General features: G+C 41.5%; 1 protein-coding gene across 8 annotated transcripts in view; it reads right to left on the reverse strand.

The window, feature by feature from the left end:
* Nucleotides 1-27827, reverse strand: part of NEK7 (NIMA related kinase 7) — a 132105-nt gene that overhangs the window by 45833 nt on the left and 58445 nt on the right. For 6 of the 8 annotated variants that reach the window (XR_012501780.1, XM_074351576.1, XM_074351574.1 and 3 more), the window contains 3 exons: nucleotides 21169-21309; nucleotides 14539-14601; nucleotides 12951-13061 (listed from right to left, as the gene is read on the reverse strand). Coding sequence is in view for 7 of the 8 variants with exons in the window: in XM_074351576.1 (XP_074207677.1) it covers nucleotides 12951-13061; nucleotides 14539-14601; nucleotides 21169-21309 (315 nt within the window). In the remaining variant the exon portion in view is untranslated. The remainder of the gene's footprint in view (nucleotides 1-12950; nucleotides 13062-14538; nucleotides 14602-21168; nucleotides 21310-27827) is intronic. The other 2 variants (XM_074351580.1, XM_074351579.1) reach the window with 1 other exon arrangement.

Below are 27827 nucleotides of genomic sequence, written 5' to 3' on the forward strand. Positions count from 1 at the left end.
ATTTTAGAAGCATATTTTCTACCTCCATCAACATTATTCAAAAAAAACACTGAACATTATTCACATCACAAAATAGACATAACAAAAAGCTAGTCGGTGTACATATAAAATGTATATACAAACATCAGATTATAGCTTATCCTCACTTGTGAAATTCAGCATATCTGGTAAAGCACACGTGCAGGGTCACTGAAGTCGTGTGTATTAATATAGAAGAGGCTAGCTGATGCAAGCTGCTTCCATTCCAAGATTTTTGGGAAATAGTCACATCACTTTTTTTTTTTTAATTGTCAAACATCCTCCTACAAATTAAACGCCCAAACCGAATTACACGGTGGATACTGATTATCAAGTACCAGTTTTTGGACTCAGCTGGGTCACCTGGTGCCTGAATCTAGACACCTCTGCTCCACGCAGAACACACATTTCTCGTTTCTATGTTTTGCGATTCTGGCATTCCTCCTCCAGAAATCTCGGGAAGTGTCAGTGATACTAACCAGCATAAACTCGGCCACAAAGAAAACAGGAAATTCTGTTTTGTAAATAAGTTTGTCCTTTTTTTTTAGATTTCACATATAAGTGGTATCATTTGTTATTTTTCTTTCTCTTTGTATGACTGAAGCATTACACTGTACATCAGAAATTGACACAACATTGTAAACTGAATATACCTCAATAAATATATACATATATACGTGCACACAAAAAAGAAAATTATCTTCTTCTTTGATTAAAAAATTAATCTCCATAGTGTATCAAAACATTTGAGTCCATAGTTTGATATGTTAATCTTTAAAGAAGAAAGTTTCAGACAAAACATCCAGAACCACCGGGCCGGCTTCATGGGCTTGCAGCCTGGACAGTCACGCAGGCGTGACTTGGTGTGATGCTCTGTTCTGCCATCTAGAAATCCTTCATCATTTGTTAACAAGGGGACCCACAATTATGTAGCTGGTCCTGGCAACCATACACCAAGCATCCTTTGGAAGTGCGCTGCTGTAGTTACAAACAGAACCAAAAAAACAACAACAAATACAATCCTGGCAGACAAGTCATCTCTGAAGAAGATTAGGAGAAATGATAATTAAATAATGAGAAACGACGAAGGTAAGGAGAACCGGAGCTGCAGGCACCAGCTGCTCCATCCCTTCCATACGTCTGACCAGAGGGAGTCGTTCATGTTCAACACGAGGAAACACTTCCTGCTCGGGAGTGCTGGCAAGTGCTTAATGTGCCACACACATAATCCACAGTCACCTTTTAATAACAGACCTGATGGTGAGGCTTGACAGGCATGGCTGTGTGACCTTGAACAAATCACTTAATCTTGCTGGGCCTCAGTGTCCTCACTATACTGAGCAGAGTTTGGGGATGATCTGTGTGGTCCCCACCACTATGGTGCTACCATCTCAGTTATCTGTAATTATGAATGTCTGATGGGCACTATTTTTCACACTTAAAAATAATAAATTTTACTGGTATGTCCTGTCTTTAAATCTCCAGTTAACAGAAACAAGGGAAAAAACTAACAATATCTCAAAGATCCCCACAGGTCCCGTTAATACTATATCCGGTCGCCACATGAGATGACAGGTAGTCAGAGCGCTTCGTGACGTTTATCATCAGAAAGGATGTTGTGTTCCCAAACATTTCTGCGATCACAATGTATTTTCATAAGACTACATTTTGCAATGGTTATTTCAAAGAATTAAATTTATAGAGATTGGGTGATGGAAAAGATAGAACACTTCTGAAAGTATAACTTGACAGTTCTAAGTGTGATTTTTATTATACATCGATCTTTCTCTGGAAACACTTTCCCTGTGAGGGTATAAGCAGGTCTCAACAGACTAAACCGTACAAGCGCTTGCTGCAGACAATTTGGGGAATTACATAAACGCATAAAATAGTTACGCCTCAAGTAGGACTTGGGTCTGTAATGCTAATTTGCATTCAGGCACCTTAAAAGTGCTTTAGAAGATGTGAGTAGAATGGGCCTGGCGGCCAGGAGCTCACTAAAAATACTTATCACCTGAGTCTCATTTTATCCCCTTTGATCAAATATTTCCCATCCAAGACCTACTAGTCTTCCTTCCCTATAATGTTTGAAAAATCTGCTGAGAGTACTCAGCTGTTTCTAGATAATAGTTTAATAGAATATCAACATAATCTATTCATTCCACAAAGCAAAATTGCATAGCTAATAATGGGAGTGGAAATTTTATTTTATTTTATGGTATAAAATATGAAACAGATAAAGATTATTTTTCTGAGCAATTAAACCCCAGGGGAAAAAAGAGAAAGTTATTCAACAAACAAGAAAAATAAGCTCCTACAACGTCACAATGTTCTTCCCCCCCAAAAGCTGCCCTCTGAGAGTTGGTACATCAATATCAAGGAGACTCAGGAGTTTTTTGAAAATCAGTGAAAAACATAAGAATGCACCAGAACTACTACAGGGAATGATGTCTGTGTTGCTGCCATGCAGATAATTCTTAAGGGGAGCCTCCATGTTCCTAAAACTGAAGGGAAAATCCTTTGGAAATACTGGCGATGTTTTCTCTGCTGCATTAGCGCACTAGAGACGGGGGGTGAGACAGCAAAGCAGAGAGCCAGCCTTCAGGAAGACACAGACGGTCACGAAGATAAACGGAAACACTGCCTCTTAAATGAACTCTTTCTGGTTATGTTAAACCAGACAGCAGTGAGACAGCTGGAAAGATATTTCAATATCCTTAATGAACAAGGAAAACAAAGTCTCCCGGTAGAAATCTGAATGAAAAATAATGGGGCAGGGGCTGGACCTCTTCTCCCTACTCGACTGTCCACAGACCTGCAGCTTAGGGTGGTAAATGGGTTTCAAAAGGCAGCTTTCAGTCCATATTAAACTTCAAATAAAAGGAGCAGAAAGTTCCTTGAAAGTTATGTTTTAACTTTTCCCAGGTAAACACAGTTCAAAGCTTACCCATCACTGTTTCATTATGCTCACGGAGCTCCATACTGGTCACGATGGGACATCATTTTCGACACTCTAAGTTCGACACTACTTAGGGACTTTAATAAAGTGAAATACTGCTACCAGACTTCTTAGGTGTGAAAGAAAACCCAAGTGGTATTTTATCAGTAACACTGCTTCTATAAAAACGCTGCTGTATGACACACCTGCATGTACATGTCACAGAGACACAAACCTACGTGCATGCACAGAGGTGTGCATGTGTGTGCGGCAGCCTACGTCCACAGGTGCAATTCTGTGTGGTTTTTCAGTTACAGACACTCACTTGTAACCCTAAGACTTCTGAATGATTCTAAAGTCATATACAGTATACGGCAGACAACGATCTTACACAAGAGGCTCAGTTCGGCAGGAAACAGACCGCATTTGGCATTACGGGCAGGTCTCACCACTGCCCGGCTTGGGCTGCACACTTTGTGCTGAGACGGAAAGTGCACGTCTCCCAGTAACTGTAAATCAGGGTGAGCAGAGACAGATGGCACTGCTGGGAAGATTTTATTGCTTTAAGGATCCAAAGGTCAAGACTGTAAAAGACATTTCAAAGTGATTTTATTTCCAGTACAGCCTCTAAATTTGGGTAAGTACAAATAAAAACATGTCTGCAAATGTGAAAAACAACCACACCAAGAAGGTGAACAAGATTTACAAGTTATAATATTTGAAGATAATAATTATCTCCAAAACATTGTTGATATTTTCGCTAACTTATCAAAGTCTGTGGTAAGCAGAATTCTAAGACACATCTCACCCCTCAAAATTCTCTGGTTCTGGGAACCGCCCCCAACCTTGAGTGTGAGCTAGGTGTGCATATGATGAACTAGCAGCCCCACGTTCTGTTTTCTGTGTGGCAGGAAGGATGTGCAGATGTAATCAAGGTTCTAAACAGGCTGCTTTTGGAAAGCAGGAAATTATCTTGGGTAGACATGACCCAGTCGGGTAAACCCGTCAAAGAAGTCAGAGAGATTCAAAGCCAGAGACTCTCCTGGGGCCCCGAGGGAGCAAACTGCCAGGCTGTGGAGAGGCCGTGTGGCAGGAAGAGCAGGCAGGCTCGAGGACCAGGGGTCGGCGCCCCTTGGCAAGCAGGAGAGCGGGGACTTCAGTCACACAAACACAAGGAACTGAATTCTCCCAACAGTCAGTGAACAGGAAAGAAAACCCCAAACCTCAGATAAGATCAATTCTGAGACCCTGAGCAGAGAACTCACTAACCACTATGTGAAGTCACTGACCCTCCAAAACTGTGAAATACTAAATTTTTGTTGTTTTAAGCTGCTAAGTTTGTGGTAATTAGCAATAAAAAACTAACACAAAGTGCATGGCTAAACACAGTAAAAGTCAATATAAAAAATTAACGCTATGTCTCTAAAAAAGACTCTTAAGGTGCCTACCAAATTTAAAAGGAAAGACACACAGGTGGTAACGATGTAGAAAATACAAAGCTGACAATCCAAGAAAACAGTCCTACATCTCAAAATATTAGTAGGAAGAGACAGCAGGAGGAGACAGCCTAGCTCAGGAACAAGACAAGGATGCCCACGCTCCCCACCCCTGATACCACAGCACAGGGAGAACCTTCCCCAGCAATCAGGCAAGAAAATAAACAAATAAAAGGCATCAGAACTGGGTAGGAAGAAGAAAAATTGTCTCTGTGTGAAGCTGACATGATTTTATACATACAAAATCCTCAACACCCCACTAAAAACTGTTCTAATCAACAAATTCAGTAGAGCTGCAGAATATAAAATTAACATACAAAAATCAGCAGCATTTCTATACTACTGAGTAATAATGAATTATCTACAAAAGAAATAAAGAATAATAATAAAATAAAAACAATTTCATTTACAGTAGCATCAAAAACAATAAAGTACTTAGGAGTAAACTTAACCAAGAAGGTGAAAAATCTTTACTCAGAAAACTACTAGATATTGATGAAACTAATAAAAGACACAAATAAATGGAAAAGAATCCCATGTTCATGATCGGAAAAATTAATATTAAAGTATCAGTACTACCAAAAGGCATCTATAGATTCAACACAATCCCTATTATGATCCCAGTGGCATTTTTTAAAGAAGAATTTACAGAAATTTTAAAATTTATATAGAGCCACAAAAGACCCCCAAATAGCCAAAGCAATCCTGAGAAAGAAGGACAAAGCAGAAGGCATCATACGTCCTGATTTCAAACTATACTACAAAGTTGCAGTAATCAAAACAGAACAGTACTGGCATAAAAACAGACACACAGATCAATGGAACAGAATCAAGAGCTCAGAAATAAACCCCAGCACTTACAGTCAACTAATATTTGACAAGGGAGCATTCAATAATTCAGTCTCTTCAATAATTGGTGCTGGGAAAATTGGACATCCACATGTAAAAGAATAAAATTAGACCCTTATTTTACATCACTCACAAAAGTTAACTTGAAATGAATTAAAGATTTAAGTGTGAGGCCAGCAACCATGAAAATCCTAGAAGAAAACACAGGAAAAAAGCAACCTGGCATGGGTCTTGGCAATGACATTTTGGATATGACACCTAAAGCATAAGCAACGAAATAAAAAAATACACAAGTAGGACTACATCAAATAAAGAGCCTCTGCACAGCAAAAGAAACATCAACAAAGTGAAAAGACAACCTACAGAATAGAAAAAAATATTTGCAAACAAAATAGCTGATGAGGGGTTAATATCCAAAATATACAAAGAACTCATATAACTCAACAGCAAAAACCCACAAATAATCCAATTAACCAGTAGGCAAAAGACCTGAGTAGACATTTTTCCAAAGAAGATATATGAATAGCCAACAGGTACGTGAAAAGATGCTCAACATCATTAGCCATTAGGGAAATGCAAATCAAACATACACTGAGATATATCACTTCATGCCTGTTAGAATGGCCATTAAAAAAAAAAAAGTCAAGAGATAAACGGTGGCAAGGATATGGAGAAAAGGAACACTTCTGCACCACTGGTGAGACTGTATACTGGTGCAGCCACTATGGAAAAGAGTATAGAGGACCCTCAAAAATTAAAAATAGGACTACCATATGATCTAGCAATTCCACTTCTGGGTATCTATCCAAAGGAAACAAAAACACTAACTCAAAAAGATATCTGCCCCCCACCTTCACTGCAGCATTATTTACAATAGCCAAGATATGGAAGCAAACTAAGTGTCCATTGATGAATGAATGGATAAAGAAGTTGTGGCATATATACAGTGGAATATTATTCAGCCATAAAAATGAGAAAATTCTGCCATTTGCAAAAATATGGATGGACTTGAGGGCATTATGCAAAGTGAAATAAGTCAGAGAGAGAAAGAGAAATATTGTATGGTGTCCCTTACATGTGGAATCTAAAACACACAAATCTCATAGAAAAAAGAGATTCAATTTCTAGCTATCAGAGGAAGAGGGAAGGAGGCAGGAGGAACTGGAGGACAGTGGTCAAAAGGTACAAACTTCCAGCAGTAAGATAAATAGGGAGGGAGGGGATAGCTCAGTGTAGAGTTTGTGCTTAGCATGCTCTGGCTAAGGTCCTGGGTTCAAACCTCAGTACTTCCACTTTAAAAAAATCAATAAAATAAAATGAAAAATACATAAATAAGCCTAGTTATCTCCCCCCAAAAAACAAACAAACAAAAAAGGTAAGTAAGTACTCGAGATGCCACGTACAGCATGAAGGCTACAGTCAACACTGCTGTACGATACAGTGGAGAGCTGTTAAGGGACTAACTCCTAAAAGTCCTCACCACAAGGGAAAAAAAAACTTTTTTTCTTTTTTTGCATTTTCTTTTTATTGTAGGTTTATTTATGTATATTTTATATGAGAATATGGATGTGAACTAAACTTGCTTCAATATTCATTTCACAATATATTATATGTAAGGCAAACCATTATGCTGCACCCCTTAAACTTATACAGTGATGTATCCCAATTACATCTCAATAAAATGGGGGGGCACTTAACTAATTATTTGAAATTGTGCCAAACTCTTGGCACAAAATAGATACCCATTTAAATTATTTATATCGCATATTTCACTATGAAAGATTTGTAAGAATAATATTCACTTCTCTCTTAGCCAGTGTGGTGTGGTATGACAATTTTTTGGCAGACAACAAACTTCTAAGTTTCCCCTCAAGAGATTTATTGCATTGGGTTATATTTTGTTTTACTGGTATTTCAGTAAAATATAGCTTTTAAAAAATATAGTGCTAAATACATGCACTTGTATTTTCTTCTACCTTTCTCAAATTGACTTTCTAATGGGTCATTATAAACATAGGAACTTATAAATAGTTCAGTCAATAAACCGTATTTTAGCAAAATGGGCTATGAAGATTTTAAAAATATTTTAGCAATATTTCTATTGACAAATTAAAATAAACAAAGCTCTTGTTAATATATTTCTGAGATTAATCTCTCATCACCTCTACACTAAGTCTCCAACACCAAATATGTTTCTTGGCAACAGAAGAGTGAAATAAACAGGATTAATAAGGCATCCTACAAAATGGAATATGTACTGGTCCAATTTAGGGTACAATAAAGAAAATATATAGCATATATATCACAAATTGATAAACTGTAACCTAACTTTTCTAAGAGTCTTTTTCTTTAAATTTCTGATTACTGTTGATAAAGAAATATATGATGAAAAATTCTGGATTTCCTTTTATCCTAAAACTCATCTGGGAAGTATTTCATTTGACCACAGCCTCAGGTATTCCTCTGTCACTAATTAGAGAAATACTGAATATTTCAACTATAAATTACTTAATTATATTTGTCAGCCTGCTCTAAACCAATTAATTATTTACTTGTAAAAATCTTTGATGCAACGCTATCCAGAGGTTCATTTCTGGAATACAGACCAGGAGCTGTATTTCCTCTTCTACCCCAATTAAGCTGAAGAGTTGAGACAGTGAAATGTATTACTGAGATGAACAATGATCTGTAACATTACTCACTATAAAGGCATGAAGCACGTTCCTCAGAATCCAAGTATCTACTGCTGTCCTTTATAAGCATTAAGTCACTGCCACATTCCTTCCTAAAAGAAGTTCCTATGATTTTTTCGTAATGTAGTCTCTTCTATAAAGAACAGCTTTTAGCACAAATTAGAGTGTTTAGAAAACAATTTTAGAATCTTAGGGCAAAAAAAAAAAAACCCTTCCTGTATCAGGAAAAGATCATGTTATACCACTACCATTGTTTACCGACGGGCCCCTGGAACAGGGGAGATAAAGGAAGTGAAATAAGAACATTCTAGCAGCTGTCGGATAGATGGAATATATTCAGAGAGGCACATATAATTACATGTGTGTGTGCATATATTTGTATATATCCCTATAAAAATAGAATACATATATACATACATATTTATCATTTAGCCCTCATAATGACACTCCACGGCAGGTATTAACCCAATTTCACAGATAAGGAAACAGAATCTCAATCATTAAGATGAAGTAGCTAACTCAAGGTCATGTAGCACCACCTTCTATTGCCCTCAGAGTTCCCAGGAAGGGTTTGGCCGTCCTGTTACAAACTACAATTAGACCCTCTTATTCCTTTATAAAACTTATTACAACTCCAGTTATACAGTTTCCTGTGAGTTTTAGTTAAATGCCTCTTGGTCCCACTAGACAATGAGTTTCAAGAAGGCATGAACCATGAATACAGCATGAGGTAAATATCCAATAAATAAATTAAAGAGTGCTGTTTTGAAAGGCCACAAATTGGTATATTTATTTGAAAGAATAATTTGGCAGTATCTGTTATGGCTTAAGGTGCACATACCCTATCACCCAGCAACATTATTTACAGAAATGGATGTAACTGTCTATTGAATAGAGTGTGTGTGATGCTGTTGTACTGAAACATACAAGGCCTGGTCCTGGAGCTTTCTCTATAAGAATTAAAAACAATGGAAACAGTGCAAGTGTCTCTCAATAAAGCAATCACTAAGTACACTGTGCTGTGTCTGAGAAAGAACACACACACCAGTATATGTTCTTTTATTTGTGTGTGTCTGAGTGTAAAGGTACAAAATGAAGTCGGGAAGGGTTCTGCACGTGCAAGTCAGTGGTCACCTCTGGCGGATGGGAATGCAGGCGGACGGGAATGCAGGCGGACAGTTAAGGATCTTCATCACTTGAGAAAACCAGAGATACCTTATATTAAAAAAATTACAAACATTAAGCTTACTAAGTCAACAGAGAGAAAAGCCATTAACTCTGTGTTCTGTTAAAACGCATCCATCTGTGATCATATTAATCCTATTAGATGAAGGGCCAGAAGGGTTCTCACAGGTCAGATCCTTCCAAGTGATTAAAATTCATCACTCCCTCCCAATATAACTGGGTATTTGGTCAGGTCTAAAACACCACACTGCAGGAGACATATGTGAATGCAGCCAGGAAATGAGGCTATTCCACCCAAGTGAAACTGCTTGGTCAAACTCTCTACTCTGGGTACTGGGAGAACTTGCTGTGACGGCCGATATGCTGAGACTACTGCAAGGTCTGTAAGTGCAGGCTCCAAGAGGATCGGGAAAGCCAGACCCGGAATGTCTTACGTCTTGACTCGGCAGACTGATGGTAAAGGACCAGGTCATTAAAGGCGTACACGATAAAGCCTCCTGGAGAGGGAGGACTGATGTCACTAACCCTTCACAGAGGAGCCGCCCCAGTGCCCTACCAAAGCACAGTAAGCTGCTCTAGAAGCTTCCAACTCACTAGGAATCAGCTGACACCTTTTATTAAAAAAAAAAAAAAAAAAGTGCCTTAAATAGTCTTTTACATGATAGATACCTTTAAATTTAGTCAGAAGCCCCCAGGGTGTTTTAAGGGTACAGCCATCAATTCTATAATGGCAAGTTACTACTTGTTACCAAACAGAATTCTGTTGTTCTGAATCTTACTGGGGCCACTGGGGCAGCTGATAAAAAATTTCCTTGATGATGTCAATGGACAGCAAGTCTGTTTAAACAGGAAGCTGAGTTCATCACCACAGTAAATATAAGATCACACTGACAAATTTTTCCTCCGTCACTGGCTGGGGAAATCTGAATCTGCTGGGGATGGAGGTCACAGGGCTTCTGGAGGCACCCTGGCCTTGCGCCAGTTTTCCCAGGCAGGGAAGGGTCAGCGGCGCCCTCCTCCAGGCGCCCTGGCGTCTGCCCAGGCACAGTGCCCTAAGTGTGACGTAGGAGCAGCAAAGAAAGCAAACCCGATGGAGAGAGAGCGAGAAACCCTAAAATCAAAATCCTAAACCATCAACTTCTCCATCGACAGCAAGACTTTATAACTGAAGCGGTTTCCTTTACCTGCCTTCAGCAGGGATTTGAGGTACTTCCCCATGGGGGTCTGCCCTCTTTTCCTTCCACTATAAGCAATTAAATAGCTCTTATACCTAAAGAAAGGTCTCAGCCGAGAATTTTACATTCATTGTCCCTCTGGCAAGGATTATTTACACTTGCTTTTATATGTCTCATCTTGACAGATAGCTGTTTCGTAAAATTCTGCATTTGTGTATTTGCATTTTTTTTAATTTTTAGTTTTTATTTTTTGGGGGGAAGGTAATTAGGAGATTGAACCCAGGACCTCCTGTATGCTAAGCATATGCTCTACCACTCTAGCTATAACCTCCCCTCATTTGCATTTCTTTTTAAAATTAATACTGTATTTTTAAAAATTGTTAATTAATTTGCAAAGACACATTTTGTTGGTGGTTAGCTGTTTGTGCCACTGGTGGGAAGTCCCTACAACAGAAAGTCAGATAGCTGATTACAAGTGAGTCATCTTACATGGGACTTTAAACATAAACAGAGTCAGCTTGATAGCATTCTGTGAAAGGATACTCCTTCCTTTTATGCAGTGTTTTTATCATTTAAAAAGCAATTCCTAAACTGTCTCCATCTTACAGATGAGGAAACTGAGCCTAAGAGAAGTTATGTGACATAAGAGTTGAAGTGGCTGACGCTGAACTCACACTAGAGAGCAGGGTTCTTAACCTTCTTAACTGACACTAGCCAACCCACAAACGCCTTAATCAGAGAGCCTGCAAAGGCTTGTAATAGAATGCAAATTGTGTACGCACCAGCATTTTCCTGGAAGAAGGTCAAGGGTTTTATTTGATTTTTCAAAGAAGTTTTGTGATACAAAAATCTTTAGGGGCCACTAAAGTAAAATGCATGGATTTTTGCATCAGACGAGCCTAATTTCAAACACCAGTTTTTCTATTTACTAGTAATGATCTTCTCTAAGTGTCAAAATCACCTCCCAGGATCCTTGTGAAGAGTAAACAAGATAATGCCTATAACGCACCTAGCACTGTTTTTAAAAACCCCTTACAGTAACTGCAGGCAGGAGATGACTGGCTGTGCCCCAGTATCTCCTGAGAGACTGAATACACAGACAGACAACGGCCAGACCATGTATAAAAACAGAGCTTTGAGCCACCGGCCTCAGCAAGCCGACCAGGAAGCCAGCCTTTTATCTTTCACAAACTGCCTGGGAAGCCAGCCTGCTCTGCTCCATCAGACTTGCAGGAGGCCGGGCTGCTCTCACTAGTGGTGATCCAGTAACTTCCGTAACAATCAGCCAGAATGGCCAGGACTTGATTGGTAACTGACAGCTTCCCCAATTTTTGTCCCCGCTTCCAACTTAGGACCAACCAGAGAACGCCAGCTCATGGGGGAGGATTAGTGAGCTTGCCCACAGCTCCTTCATGCCTGCGGCCTCCAACCTGAAGCCTCCCCTTCTACCCACTAAAAATATTTCCTGCTCTTCCATCCGCCTGAGATCTCTGCCAACACGCACACGGCAGTGGTCGACTCCCTTGCTCCGGCAAGCAAGCTCACAATTCACAGCCCTTGCTTTTCATCTTGTTGGCCTTCACTGACTTCCAGACTGCTGAACTCATCTTCCAGAGTAATGGAGTCTAGCTGGCACCTGACAGACAGATGAAGACTAGAGGCGCCAGCCTCCCTTGCAGGTGGACACGATCCGGACTAAATTCTGGCTAGCAGGTTGGAACGCTGTGTGGCCAGAGTCCGGGGATGTGCCTTGGATACAGCAGCAAATACGCCCAGACCAGCTGTAATCAGGCCTGGTCTCTGAGAATCTGAGATCAGAACTGCCATATTAGCCCCAGAATTTTATGTAGCAGAAAAATACACATAACATTAATAATATGGCGACAGCTTCCATTTACATAGCCTTACTAAGTGGGAGGCACTCTTCTAAGCTCTTAGCAAGTATCAATCAATCAATCATTTAAAATAACCCTAGGAAACAGGTTCCCTTCTTACTTTGTTTTGGAGGAGATGTGGCACACAGAAGAAGTGAAGCAGGTTACGAAGTTAAGCCCAAGGATAAGCAGTTTTTAGGCTAGTTTTTTTTGGGGGGGGGTTCCTATAATTTGTGGCTGAACTTAAACACAATGAATGTGCCCTTAGAAAAGAAAGTTAATCAACTTTTAAGTCGTTGAATCGGGGTTGGATGCACAAGTCTGAATTCAAGGCCCACTTTCTCCTTCCATGACTCCCTCCCAAAGCAGGGGCAGCCCAGGTCAGACTGCTCCAGCACCTCCCTCCGCCCCGTGCCTGCTGTCCAGAGATGCAGGATCAAGGGTGATCTGCTGGGTGAAGTCAGCTTCAGCTTACAGAAGACAAGTCCTCGGTCTACTTCCAGGCTGGTGCTGGAGTGTTCATACGTCTAAGTGGACCAGCATCAACCTCCCCAGGCAAACCGGCCTCATAATCAGACCATCACTCTGCCTACCATTTATTACACGCCTACTACATGTTAAGCAACATTCTGAGGTCTTTAAGGAATCTCACAAGCCTAAACGTTTAACATACAACTCTATTAGAAAAAACAAATCTTTAGTTTAAAAAAAAAACAACTTACCTTTATCATTCTGGATAGGTCACCAGCATCTGCTAGTTCCAAAACTATGTTTAGTTCATTATCCTCAATGAATGACGCATAATATTTAATTACATTTGGGTGGTTGAGTTGCTGAGGAAAAAAAACAGGCACCAAAAATTTTCTTACTGTGAATTCCCAAGAGTCACTTACAGTTTCATAACTTAAGAATAAACTTAGTTAAAATGCCTTTCAAGTTACAGAAATCTTAATATGACTGTATTTTTCTTTAACCTAGTGAATTTTTAAACAAGTATTATAGTTATTGAAAGTAAAACTAGATAACAATGAATTTTAATATTCTTTACTAGAAATAATAAATTACGCACTTAAAATTTTAAAAAGTATTGCTCTGCCCAATAAATATACACATATGTGTAAAAAAGACAGAATTAAATCACCAAATGTCAAAAAGTATATCCTTCAAAATGGTAACTGTCATTTAAGGGCACTCAATGGCAAATGAAGTATCCCTTTTCACTCTTACTTTGACGTTAAGGCTGAGCCAAGGATAACTCCAACCAGTGGTAAAAATCTAGCATCTACTATATTGTATCTAAATACAGCTTTTACATCAAATAATACAAATAGTCTGAATTTATCTATGCAGTTGATTCATAAAATCCTAAGAAAAATTTCAGAAATATACGCATCAATCTATACACATTTACAATCTTTTTGTTTAATCTTTAAGTGAGTTAACATATAAAACAGTTTCTCAAAGAAACTTACTCAAGAATTACCCTAGCGAGTATGTGCATGATTTTCTTCTCTTCTTTATACTTACAGGTTTTCCCCCCACATTTTCTATGATGATATAGTATTTCTCTAACAAAGGTTTATTAAAGCAATGACTTCATGTACCAAGAAATAACTACAACTTACAGAAAAGTGGAAAGCATGGTTCATTTTTATCTTACTCTTATCTTTTTGAATAAATCTGATTCATTTCAGGCACAAACAAAATTGGCATAAAAAACCAAGTCTTATCTAAAAATTAAAAATATATTTCTCAAAAGAAATTTCACTACAATAAATGTAGTATGAAGATAACTAAAATTTCAGTCATATTCTCTGAGTGGATGAGAAACTGAAAAGATAATTCCGACATTCTCTTTACATCATCCTTTCTAAATCTGGGAAAAAGATACAGAAATATTATTTTTAAAATGGGAGCCATTTGATTCAGTCCACATTCTCAATATATCACATCTTGTGATAACACTAATATGCATTTATATTACTTAACATTTAGAACATGTCTAACTGGGATTGTCAAGAAAAACTTTCTTCAATGTTTTATGTCTTTTTGATTAATTTCCTAGTTTGAAATGGGGAAAAAAAGCTAATCCTACCAAATGTTCCATTTAAATTATTTTATAATGAATTCAAAAGGTAACTGCATTCTTCAATATTCTGACTTCAAATTTATATAATGTTATCTGAAATCAGTGTGGCCTATGTTATGTCTCAAAAATCTTTTTGCTTATAAGTATGATATTTTAATAAATCACTTTTATTTACATATTCAGTTATGTTCAAAACAGTCAACAGTACATTTGTTATTTACCTTAAGGAGATCTATTTCTTTGATACAATCAGCACGGGCTTTGGCATCCATTAAATCAAATATCTAAAAACAGAATCCAGAATTACTTAATAAAATAGCAACCTATGGTTCAAGCTAGCATGTGAGTCCACTGCAACACGTCACACACCATCACACACACTAGGAAGTGCTCTTCCCAATCAGCTCTGAGAAGCTGTGAGGCCTTAGGTGTTTAATCTCACGCCACCACTAGCGCTTACATTCTTCCATCCAAAACGTTAAAAATGGAAAAAGAGAATAGCTGGATATACGAAGTCTTAAGTTCAAACAGAGCAGAATGGAAGTTGTGAGATTGTGATATGTTAATCTAATCAATAGTTAAAATACTGAACAACGTGCTAAGTACACTGCATGAACTTACTCACTGAATTCTCACTTAATCCTTATGAGGACAGTATTAGCAGCGTCCCCACTTCACAGATGAAGAGAAGCAGGCTTAGGGAGCTAAAGTTCACACAGCTAACTGATGGAGCGGCCAGAGGTCATCCTCCAGGTTGTCCCTCTGGAACCAGACACGTCCAAGCCCTCAACCGCTGACCATCAATGTATACGCTCAGACTGGGTCTGAAAGATCTAATGCACGCATCCTTGAGGGGGCTACCACTCCAAAGCGGTGAAAATTGGTTCTTCGGAGAGAGGGCTGACAAAGTCTTGCTCTTTTTAAGCACAGATTTACATATAACACATAAACAGGTATATCATATCTATGGAGTTCAAATTGCATGGGTGGGCTGATTAGGAAAAAATGTCCAAAAAGGCTCCTTGGAGGTGATAATAAAGGCAAAGTTGAGGAACGCTGATCAACTGTAAAAAACATGAAAATAAATAATATAATCAAAGGGCTCTTTAGTATGTCTCTGAAAACAAAGAAGTGTCTCAATGGTTCAAGTGTGTGGAAAAGTAAATAAAAAAGCAATATGCTAAATACTGCAGAAAATACCTTAATAAGTCAATACTCCAAGCATAAATGAGGATAACGTGTTCCTGCCCCTGCTCTTCCATCACTCACAAAACTGTGCTAAATGTCAACCTATTATTAGGTTTCATTATGCACACAAGTAAGGAAGCAGCCTGCCGCCCTCAGGACGCACACCATCCGAGGCAGGCTGCAGACAGGGCCCGAGAACCGGACCCGAGCCGGCCGCAGGCGCTGCTGCGCAGACTGACGTGAGGGCCTCAGGGTTGGGGGGGAGGGGGGCTGCCGGGAGGGAGGGGGACTGGCAGGGGCCCCGCACTTGACTTACACCTGCAGGACAGTGTAATGCCCCTCACAAGGCTCCTCACAGAAGTAGGTAAAAATGAAAAGTTCACTACTGAAAGCAGTAAACTTCAACAATTTCACATAGAATAGCCCCTCATTCTCCAAACTGCCAAAAGATGCCAGAAAAATGGTGTTGCTGTACAGCAAGTTAAACAACAATGGCCAATATTTACATCAACAGAAAGTTTTGAACTTGATGTTAGTTACCAGTATGAAATACACACACACAACACACACACACACAAAACACACAAACACACACACACCACTTATGCTTAAAAACCAACGAGGCAAGAGAAGTAACTGACTCGCTGACTCGTGAAGGAGGACGTCAACTCTTGGGAACTACCGCTCACAGGGCACTTGGGATAACTCAAAGAAATTTGGGGTCTTGGACCTTGAAGGAATTCCTGGAAAATTTAAGGCCACAAAGGACAATTCTGGTATGAGTGATTAAAATGAAAAAATCACCAACTTGGAGACATATGTAAAACTAACCTCCCAGTAATCAATGTCTCTATGATGGGAAAAACATTAAAACACAGAAGACAGCGAGCAAGATGAGAATAAGATATGTTATGATAGTTTTAGGAACTCCTCCCTGGACACAAAATACCAAGACAGAAGTGTGCCACATAGAAATCACGAATCTTTAATTCAACTTATAGTTAAATTAATTTACAATTACAAATTAACTTTTATTTTTAACTGAATCTCAATATGAAGTCACTTCTCAAACACTGAGGAAAGAAGCACTGGTGGCCATTTAAGGCAAAACTAAATTCTGAACCAAAAACATTTCATTGGAAATTCACAAGTATCTTGCTTTTTCTCTTAGCCATCATGTCAAGACAAAAATAAAAGCTGAATCTTTAGATAATCATTCCCAGACATAGATTCAAAGCTGTCTGACTTCATGAGCAAGATAAGGCAATATATACAGAAAAAAATCTGGATTTTGTAAAAATATTTTCCATTAACTACTTACAAGCTAGTCTTCAGAAAGCATCTTTTTCCAATTCTACCAAAGTTTCTTTGAATTTTTAAACTGATTTTATACTTGCTAAGAACAAAGTTAGCAGTAGTGTTTTGGCAAGTACTGGCTGATAAATTCTTGATATTCTCTGAATCTTTAAAATGTCTTCTTTGATCGTCTTCCAATTTTACCAAAACTCTGAGAAGAGGAACAATGACTGGGGACAAGCAAGACGGGGTAGGGGGTGGTGTCTGAAGGGGAAATGCCAGCACTGCTCGGAGAGCTGACAAAGTCCCAAGAAAGTCAACCGTTGAAGCCAGACCTTCAGTCAGAGTTCAGAGAGGGCGGGAGAGCGGCTGTAGAAGACCAGGACGGGGTGGAAGCACGGGAGAGAGAGGAGAGCTGAGTCCCACGAGTCCCTCACTCTGTTTCTCTTCCTCCCTAGCCTCCCGCACTGACCGCGGAGCCCAGGTGACCAGTGACACTGCAGGCATGAGCTGAGGGAGCTGAGGGAGGGAAGCAGGGAGACAGGGAAGTGTATCTGCAGGTAGAATTTCGAAACTGTCACAGTAGTCACATCTTAATTGTGGCAAAGGAATCATGGTGGGATGCGAGTGAATTTCCCTAAAGACTGGGGAGCGCAGCCGGGCACCGTGGGCTCTCCGTCCCGGAGGGCCGTGTGTCCGGCCCACACTCTCTACCCCCGACACGGCTAGCAGCGAATGCCCAGGGCATCACCAGTGCTTACAGGCCGCAGAGCCGTGACCCTGGACTTGGGGGACAAGGCGGAGCAGTGCCTTGAGAACTGAGCTGAGGAGTCTGGGCGCTGCTTCTCGAGAGTCTCATGAAAGATTTGTGAGCAGAGAAGTGAGTTATAAACGCAGACTTTCAACACATGAACTCAACCAGCCTATCGAGGGCAGATTCTAGAAGCGCTGGGAACAGTGACACAGCCCTTTAGACAGGTAACACAGCCCTAAAATAACAAGTCTCACGAGGAAATCCAGTATCTGATTCTTTATGGAGTTTCTGAAGAGGTGCTAGGAGTCTTCAGAAAAGAAGTGTCTGGTCAACAATGTTTTAGTAAACATTTTCCCACTAAGCTGCAGAGATGGCTTTTTAAAAGGAAGAACCATGGTCTTTACTGCTCAGCACAAGTGCCATACATCACAAAAATCAGTAACAGCTCTGAAATGCAAATATATTTCTCCTCTTAAAGGTTTAAGAGACTGTCTCCTAATTAAATAAGCTAAGAATATCTTTGCAACACCATTTCTCTCTTGCATAAATTAGAAGATATCCCAACATCTACACTAAAAAGCACAGAGGAACAGCAAAACCCAAGAGGGCAAACTGAACTTGGCACAGCGGGCAACACGTGTCCGAGGGTTATCACGTGGGGGATGGGGGCAGCTGGAGGGGCACACATCTACCCGGCACAGACCGGAACCACAACTGGGCAGATTAACTCAGGTCCATTCCAATGTCCATCAAAGGGAAGAAATGTACGGGCAACATGAAACGATACAGACGGAGTTATAAGAGGCCTGGAAGAGCTTCTGTTCTTCCTCCCTCCCTCCCTCCTTTCTTCCCTTCTTTTCTTTCTAAGTCACTTCGAAAGACAAGGCTCTGTGATTTAAAATGCAACCACATGAGAACAGCACTCTGCCTCTGTCCACACTCAGAGTGGAGGAGGGGGCTAGGGAGGCCGCAGGGGCCTCCGGCCAGTTTCTCAGCAACCCCCAACCCCGCCCTGCCGCAGACCAGCAGCTGTCTTCTCTCTGGTCCGTGCTGTGTGTTCCGCTGGTACTTTATTTTGAAAATAACCAATTTGGCAGATTATTACCCCCCTGGAGAATCCATGGTGAGTCCTTACTCTCCTCCTATTCAAACTCCTGTTCCTGGTTTCAACGTTCCCCAGAACCCGGTCTCGCCTCGACAGCCTGGCTTACGCTCAATTCCACCAACTCCAACAGCTCCAACTGACATCTCCATTCCACCAACTATTTACATCAGGAAGCCACGCCCAGGGTTCAGCAGTTACTTGCTCTAGATACCTCTCTCCCCGAGGGGGTAGGAACAGAATCAGTAGTTTCTTCTTCCCCACTGTGGTGCCCAGAGATACTCTGCAGAATTCGATACCTTTTAAAAATGGATCAAAGAGTTCTTTTGTAAGGAAATAATCATTCTTAAAGCCATCTGTGTCATAACACTAATACTTGCATTTTAGGCTGTATTTTCTTACTAAAAGTGGCGTGTGGCGAGAGGGAAGACGGCCACCCTCACATGCTGCCGGTGAGGTGGTCAAAGGGTGCAAGTGTAGGGTAACTTGGTACTAACTCACAGCGCCAACCACGCATCCCTGCGCTCATCACTTTCCTTCTCAGGCACACAAGCAGGGACGTTCTTGCACATGTGCTCCAGGAAACACACGTGTGAACACCATGGAAGTGCTGTTTGTAACAGCAAACAGCTGTGCACAACTTAAACAGCAGGCAGACGTAACAAAAACTGAGCACCAGACACATGTAAACGAATCCTAGACACACACGCATATGCGCGCACTGTGTGTATAATATGCACAAAGAATAAAGAACCGCCACACGCACCAGCACGTGACTACATTAAACAGATTTACTCAGAAATGTACACAGATAGAAGAGGGGAAAGCTCCAAAGAAAAAGAAAGGAATGATCAACACACAATTCAGGACAGGGAAGGGAGAGGCAGGCGTGCATCAAGTTACTTTTGATGTTTTACTTTGCGAGCTGAGCGGTGCAGACCAGAGATTCTTCACATCTAACACATATGCCCATAAACCTTTCATAAATATTTACTGTTTCCTTAAAGATGTAAGTGAAAACTGTTCATCTCTGTAATGGCTGTCACAAATATACTGGTCCTTTACCAAGTTTATATATTATATATACTTGTAAGAGGACACTGAGGTTCCACAGGTCTCAACCAAGAAAAGAACCCAGGGCTGCAGAGTAAAACGGGAAGCCCACAGGCCGGTGTGAACAAAACCACCTTCCCTGAAAAAGGTAAGGAAAACTGTCAAGCACACTCTGAGGCAGAAAGGCAAGGGCTTTCTGGACCAGAGGGCAGGTGGATGGAGACGTTCTAGACTCCCAGGGCAGTGAGTCGCCCGGGACTCTGGCTCAGCGGGACGAGTCCACAGGGGCGGGGGCAGGACTTGGTCAGCGGGGACAGGCTGGGACCTGGGACCTGGGACCTGGGACTCTAGGCTGCAATGCTTGCACCCGACTGAGCAACAGAACACACAGAAACTGGAAGGGACTGAAAAGAATTGCGTGCCTGTGCGGTGGGGCCTAGTGATGAACAATAAGATACAAAAAGACCAAAGATCCAACTGCCACTTCGGAGGTGTGGGGAGCAGCGGTGGCCGGGGGGGGGGGTGGTTACTGTGACCCCTGGGCACAGCAGCAGCAGGGGGGTGGCGACCACCTAAGCCACCCCCAACCCCCACCCCATCGCCCCACCCCCACCCTCATTCCAGATCCCCCACCCCCGGACCCCCCAGGGAGCAAGCAAGGGCACCTGCTCCTTGTCCTCGCCCCTTTCTGCTGCAGCACGAGCCCCAGTAAAGCCTCCCGGGGTCCCTCCTCTGCCCTCTTATCAGTTTCTACAGATTATGGAGCCAGAGAATCCTGGTCGGTAACGAGAGGAGCGGGAGAAAGACACACGCACCCGAGGACAAGCGGAAGGAGTGCGCGCCGCTGCGCAAGGCTGACTCCAGAACCGCACAGACGCAGCACGCGGTTTTCAGCAGGACCGCAATCCTCTCATTTTACCAACTTCATTTTTTTTTTGTAATTTTCCAGAAAATAAAGTTCACTCCAGTTTTCCTTTATTTACAGTGTGGTTCTCTCTGCAACCTTCATCCCCGCCCTCCCCGCCCTCCCCGAGCCCTGCCGGCCGCGCGCCACCCTCAGGAAGCGCAGGCTCTAAGTCGGCTCCCCTCCCGCGGGGCCCACGGCCACTGGGCCTGGCGGGGGACACCGCTCCCGCTCACATGTCCAGCTGGAGCAGTGGTGACAACTCAGATCCGCCTCCCCAAATCTAGAGCTGTGACAGCTTTTCTAAGGTCATTCCACTCGTTATTCAATCTGGGTAAACAAAGCCAGTGAAATTTTAAAAGTAATATTAAAACCAAACATGAATTTCCACCATGTCCTACACTCAATTCCAGCTTTTAAAGCACAATTTTTATTCTTTCCCATCATTCTCAACTTCAGACTGTCATCACCCAATCACTCAGGACATACTTTTCTCTATTCACTATTCACACAGTACAATTTTACACTGATTTAGATAATTAAAGTCATCTTACCTGCACTTTTTTTAAAGCTACTGGAACTCCATCCAAGAGACAGGCTGCTCTGTAAACTTCACTAAATTGCCCGCGACCAATTTTTTTTTCTATTCGAAAGTTGGCTAACGTATTATAGCCCATATCGGGTCGTAAGGCCTTCTGTAATTAAAAAAGTCAGAAAAGTTTTCAGTCACACAGTGTACACACAATCGTGGATTGTTTTCACATAAGCAGGTGATTCCTATGGTAAACCTGCAGACATCCATTCATCCGACATGTATTTACTGAACCATTCACATATATAAAAAAATACACACATACATTCATTTAGTCCAATCTGCCACCTAATGCATGAAAATCTTCTCAACTTCCTGAAAATTATTTAACTTCTGCCAAGAACAGTTCCAGCAGCAGGGAGTTTACCACTTCCTCATCACTTTTTTTTAAAAAAGACTTACTTTTTTTTAAGGCACTTCTAAGGTTCACAGCAAAACTACGAGGAAGGCACAGAGACTCCCGACACACCCTGAACCCACAGATGCACTGGTTTCCCAGGATCAGCGCCCCCACCAGAATGGGCCCGTGCCACCGACATGCCACCACCACCCCGAGTCCACTGTTCACACTAGGTGTGTGCACTCTCTGGGTCTGGACACACGTATCACGACGTGTGTCCACAACAATGGTACCAGAGTCTGCTCTGAAAATCCTCTGCCCTGCCCTTTCATCACCCCCCCACGCACACACTGGGCTTTTCACTTCCTCCAGAACGTTGCATAGTTAAGACTCTTACAGGATGGAGCTTTTCAGACTGGCTTCTTTCACTTAGTACATAATTACATTTTTAAACAATTTTTTCTATTGTTTGCGGACAAAGTCATTTCTTTTTAAAACTAACACTTTTCAGTACTTCCTAAGTGCCAGGCGCTGTACCAGCTGCTAGGGAAACAGGTGCATGGGAGATGCGTCTGCTCTGACAGAGATGGCCCAGGTACATGGAAGAGGCTCTCAGCGGTGCTGGGAGAGAAATAATTACAGGGTGTGGAGGGAGCACAGCACCCATTCCCATTTTGAGGCAAAACTCAACATCTCACACATATCACCCATTGTTTATGGACTCATTCATTCATTCAACCAGTCGCAGGATAAACATTAACTCAACACCCACTGCAGTCGGACCCTTTCTACTACTGGGGTTACTACCTACACCCAGGGAACGCTGGCTTTTAAGCTTCCACTGACACTCAATATCCATACCTGTAAAAAATATAACAGAATAGTCTAGTTAGCTATCATATGCACTTACAGCATCTCTTTTTTGGCTAAGCATGCATGGGCCTTTTCAGGATCCCTGGATTGCTGGCAAGTACACTCCTGTAGGCCTTTTAGCCCGCTGCTCTCATCCTTCTGGACTTCCTTTGCTCTCTGAGCCAACTTGGAGTAAACAAAACACTCTTGTGGGCCCTGACTGTGCACCCTCTAGTAAGAATGAACATTAAATACCTATTAATGCAGCCGAAGAGCATGCTGGTTCCTAAATACACTAAAGTCAATGTGAACGCGCAGCCCCCCAGACAAACTGTGGTTAAGGCTGACAACCCCATGACTTACGCAGAGGGCCATGGGCTATTCTGACATATGGGCAGTACATTACCCCCCCCATATATGTTATCTTGTTAATTTCACTACCTCTGTCAAGCTAGCAAAAATGTTACAAAATTCTACTAAAGTTTCACTGTCATTCAAATGCAGTGTTTCTCAAAAAGAGAAAAAAAGTAATAATTTCTGTTATCATATTTTTCTTTCTTCTGAAAGCCCAAAATACTGTCAAGAAAAATACCATTCTTCCTTTAAGACATACAAAGCAACCAGAATACAGCAGATTTCACAAATTCATTTTACAGATATAAAACCATAAATAATCATTATAATAAAATAAAAGTAACAACTACCACAGTAATGGAAGTTCCATTTTGGCATCTACAACTTAGCAGGTCCTACGTATTAAGGCTTTATATGCCACCCACTTCAATTTTCATGACAATCCTATAATGTAGATGTCATCAAACCAAATCTATGTCTATCTGGTCCCAAGTACGCCCTTTGCTGACTGTCACGGTTACTGAACGGTCACCTACAACAGGAGACCAAGATGCTCTGCAGATATTTTCAATTTCAGGTCTTTTCATGAAAAAACAAAACAAAGCTGGGAATAGAGACGTATGTTGAAAACAAAAAAATAAAAGAAAAATAAAATTACAAAATAAAGGGAAACAAAACAATTTACCTTGCTGCTCGGTTATATGGTTTCTTTTCGTAGTTGCTGAGATCCATTTATAACTGTGTCACTGTGACCAAACAGCACCCATTTAACAAAGGAAACTTACAACAAGTCTGCTTCTCAGATCAACTGATGTTAGCAACTTTTTTAGTTTTCTTAACTTCAAATGAAAGTTTCATTTAAAGAGGAGAGACATTTTTCAATTGTCCATGCTTTTCTAAGAAATCTTAAAAAAAATTTTTTTTTTTGAATTGACACACTGGGGTAGTCTGCAGCATTTAAGAAATAGATTTCCTTCCTCTCCCCAAAATGCACAGACCATCTTTCTCCCGATGAACACTCGTCATTCTCAACAGTGAAATACAGCTTCATCATTAGGGCTGCTATCACACAGTCCACACCCTTTAGATCTGACTGGGAATTCCATCTTCTGCCTGCACAATAACTGACAAATATTAGCGTGAACTGCTAAGGCAGTGTGACAACCGCATGCTGAGAGCAGAATCTCACTAATGTGTTTTGGCATGCAGGTTTGTAATCACACATTTACATATGCAATGACCTATATTTGCATGTCAGATCACACACTGTCTTGGTTTATTAAGGCTGGGCACCTCCCTGTGCTTGGCGGCCAGAGTGGCGAGAGAGGGCCAGAGGGCGGTGTTTTTTGGCAGTTGAGGGATGAACTGCCACCGAGGATTAGGCTGATATGGCCTGAGCATTAGACACTTCATTAGACGTAATCTGTTTAACAGTGGGCAGTGTATGTAAACTTCACAGCCCATTTGAGGCACCTTTTCCCCCCATGGCCTTTCTTCAAAGGGCAGTGTGGGTGAGTGACAGCTTGTCTCATCTGCTCCCATGTCCTGTCAGCCAGTGTAGACGTGCAGAGTTGACATGAGAAGGAGCATAGCTGCACATCCCAGCCACCCCGGTCCCTGTGCCATACTGCAGTTTATATAAAAACAAGCCTGTGCAGGATGAGGTCTCCTTTAGGAGCTCATGGGACAGGCAACACACACACTGCGGTAATGAGTCTGGGATACTGCATCCGATGCCGTACTTCATTCTGATGAGTTATGTCCCATCCTAAGTCGCCAGTATTAGGTGCTTAAAATAAAAAGGTGATATCTTCAAATGAGTGCCCACTCAAGTAGAGGACTATTCTGAGGAAAGAGCTATATTCTCTTTTTTTGGATAATGTCCAATTCCCCATATTTTTAATTTAATATTAGAGTTATACTGGGAATAAAATAACTCAGCAAAGTAATGAGATTCAAATGAGCAGAAAATAAAAACCAAATAAAATCCCTTAAATTGCCTTCCCCTGTTCTCATTTTGGCGGATAAACTGGGTCTCAGCCCCGCAGTCCCTTAATGATCAGGGTATTTTCTGAGCCGTACAAAATGGCTTTTGGATTTGATGTGAGTCATTTAAAGGATTTTCAACTTTTACGAAAGAAAGAACCTACTCTGTTCCACCTCCGACAGAGGGCTCTTGTGTTACCTGCATATCCACCCTGGGCCTCCGCACCAGCCACACCATTTGTCCCCAAGTGCACGTGAGCTCTGGCCGCTCAGCGCAAGGCATCGGCTTGTCCCACGTCTTCTGAAGAACTGTGCTTCTCACCCTAAAAACTCAGAGGCTCAGCCGCCAGCCTGTCTGGGGACCACCCTCCGCCCACCCGGGCTCCAGCCTCTGCTCTGGCCTCCGCTCCCGCACGACAGCAGTCAGCTCTGCCAACAAGCCCTCAGTGCAGGCACCACGCTGGGTTCCGCACCGAACTGGATTCTAATCATTTGTTTACACAATGTATTTCTCCCTCCACTCACAGTTTCTCAAAGCCAAAAGCCAAGCTTTATCCTTGTATCCAGATGCCAGGAAGGTGGCCTGACATGAAACAGACAATAGATATTTACTAAGTGAATGTCCCTGGAAGAACTCAGTGCCAGTGAGAAGACCCACAACTGCCTCTCACAGCTTCCCAGCAGAGGGAACGGACTCCCCATGAACTCCCAGCATTAAAGGACACTGAGTAACCCCCACTGACCCAGGGCGATGCGATGCGGACACTGAGCGCCGGGAGCCAGGCGCACCCAAGACGCCCCACAGAAAACACACAGGGTCCCCACTGAGTGTGCAAGGCCTGGGCTCCACGCCCAGACTCAGTGCTCAGTATCTCAGAACCTTTCTCAGCCAGGCAGCCACCCAGATCTGGCTTCCTCCTTTTCTCAGGTAGGGCGAGCAGACCCAGGCCCGGCATCGGAGTGTCAACCGGACAGCCAGGTGCGTGGCACGAGCTCACTGTCACCTACAGCTCCCCTCCCAGGTGGGGCGGCATCCTTCCACCCACCCTCTCCTCACAGGGCACTGGGGTCCTCGAGTTTTTAGGACTGTAATTCTTTAGTCTCTACTTCAGTGTTCTTTTTGGGTCTGTCTTCCTCAGGGCCCCAACTGGAGTCTGTCTCTATCCTGCTAGACCCCTGTGCCAGCAGCTTCCTCACTGGGAGCAGGTGCCACCCGGGCCTGGGCTCCATCTTCTAGCCAGTGTCCCCCAGTTACCACGTGGATCGCCTTCCTGGTTCATGGAAGGGCAGAGCCTAACCCCTGGGTCCCAGGCTCCATGGTGACACACACCAACTACATCTAACTAAAATTACTTTGCCCAAAGGCCCCCTAATTACCGTGGGGGGCCATCTCATTTATAAAATCACGTCTGGTGGCAGTTCAGCTACCTGGTTGGAACATGCTTAAAATGAAGTTTAAAGTCACAGGCAAACGGAAGAGAGTAATTGTCTGAAAGCCCATAAACCCTACAAGTTTGACACTGCAAGCTCTTTGTGACAGAAGAAACTGAGAAAGGGCGCGACTAACTCAGCACAAGGGATCTTCTAAAATTACTAAATAAAGACTACACACCCCATCAAGAAATTTTAAACAGATTCATTTATGGAATAAGTCTCAAAATGGAACTAATTAACATAGATAACGTTAACTATAAGCTTACATAGGTTTTTTTTTTATTATTGTTACTGGCTTTTTGTTATTTCTTAATTACTAACTATAAGACACTTACAACTCCTTTAATAAAGGACATAATTAAAACTGATATTGGCAGCATTTGTATTACATTTTTGTGGTAAAGTACCATGTTTAGCCTCTTGAGATATGTGTACTAACAAGGTATCCTATAGAAGAGTCCTGAAATATAGAAACACAAAATAAACATTCAAAATCATATGTGACAACTAAAAACAAAAAAACCAAACCCGAGAGTGAAGGAAGCTTTACACAACACCTGAAACGCTCTGCACTCTCACTAACGAATCTCTTGTCAATCTGCACTTCAATCACATACCACCAGATCCCGCTACCTGATCAGGATTCTACGTGCCAGCCTGTGTTAGCTGCTTCCTTCACAGAAATACTCTTCATTCTACAATAAAATTCATTCTGCTGTGCCACGGGCTCATATCCTCACAGGTGCAAACTTGTTAAACAATTTCCTAGGACTAAATTAATTTCCTTAATTTACTTTAAATGTGATGGCAAGGACATTTAATGAGCAGTAAGACAATTCAGGACAACGTTACGATGGTAATTCTCTCTGGGGGGATTAGAAGCGTCACAGCACGGCCTCCACAGACTCCCCAGAGAGAAAGCGACGTCCTGGTAACTCCTAGAGGTGCTGTTAGATCACAAGCCACTGCTAATTACAGTGTTTAACACCATTAATAAGGTTTATATTGTTATTGCACTTTTATCTCTTACTGGTGATTTTCATATTACCAACTATGTGATTTTAAAAATCTTATTTTATATTAATATTCCTAAATTTCTCCAAAATTTAAAAGTAACAAAACTTCAAAATGCTTTTCTATTTTATTTGGCAATAAAGTTCATGCTATGTACGATCATTAAAAAGAGATTACTCATCTCCAAACTACACAAACTAGAATATCTTTTTGACAGTATCTAACAACTCTGTTATGTATTACTTTCTACAAACCTCACTGAAAATAAAAAAAAGAAACACATTTTTTTTAAAAAACCACATGTGCCAGCAGAGTCTAATTAGTCATGCTTCTTTCCATTTGAGAAATGACTTCCCTAAAATTTCTTGAACTACTTCAGCAGTAACCTATTCCTAAAGATACTAAGGGTCGGAGATTTACGTCAGTTGGAACAATACGCCATTAATCATTATTACTGGCTTTATATCAAACAAAGGAGACAATTCACTGTAGCATAAGAAAAATGAGTGACCAAATATAACCAATTACCTGATTAAACATTTATAAGACCCTGGTGTTTGTATCATTTAAGCATCATTAGTTACACCACACAGCATAATAATCACTATATCCAAATTACGTAACCAAAAATACCGATTACC

This window comes from Camelus bactrianus, chromosome 23 (genome assembly GCF_048773025.1).
Source record: "Camelus bactrianus isolate YW-2024 breed Bactrian camel chromosome 23, ASM4877302v1, whole genome shotgun sequence".
Classification (NCBI taxonomy): Eukaryota; Metazoa; Chordata; class Mammalia; order Artiodactyla; family Camelidae; genus Camelus; species Camelus bactrianus.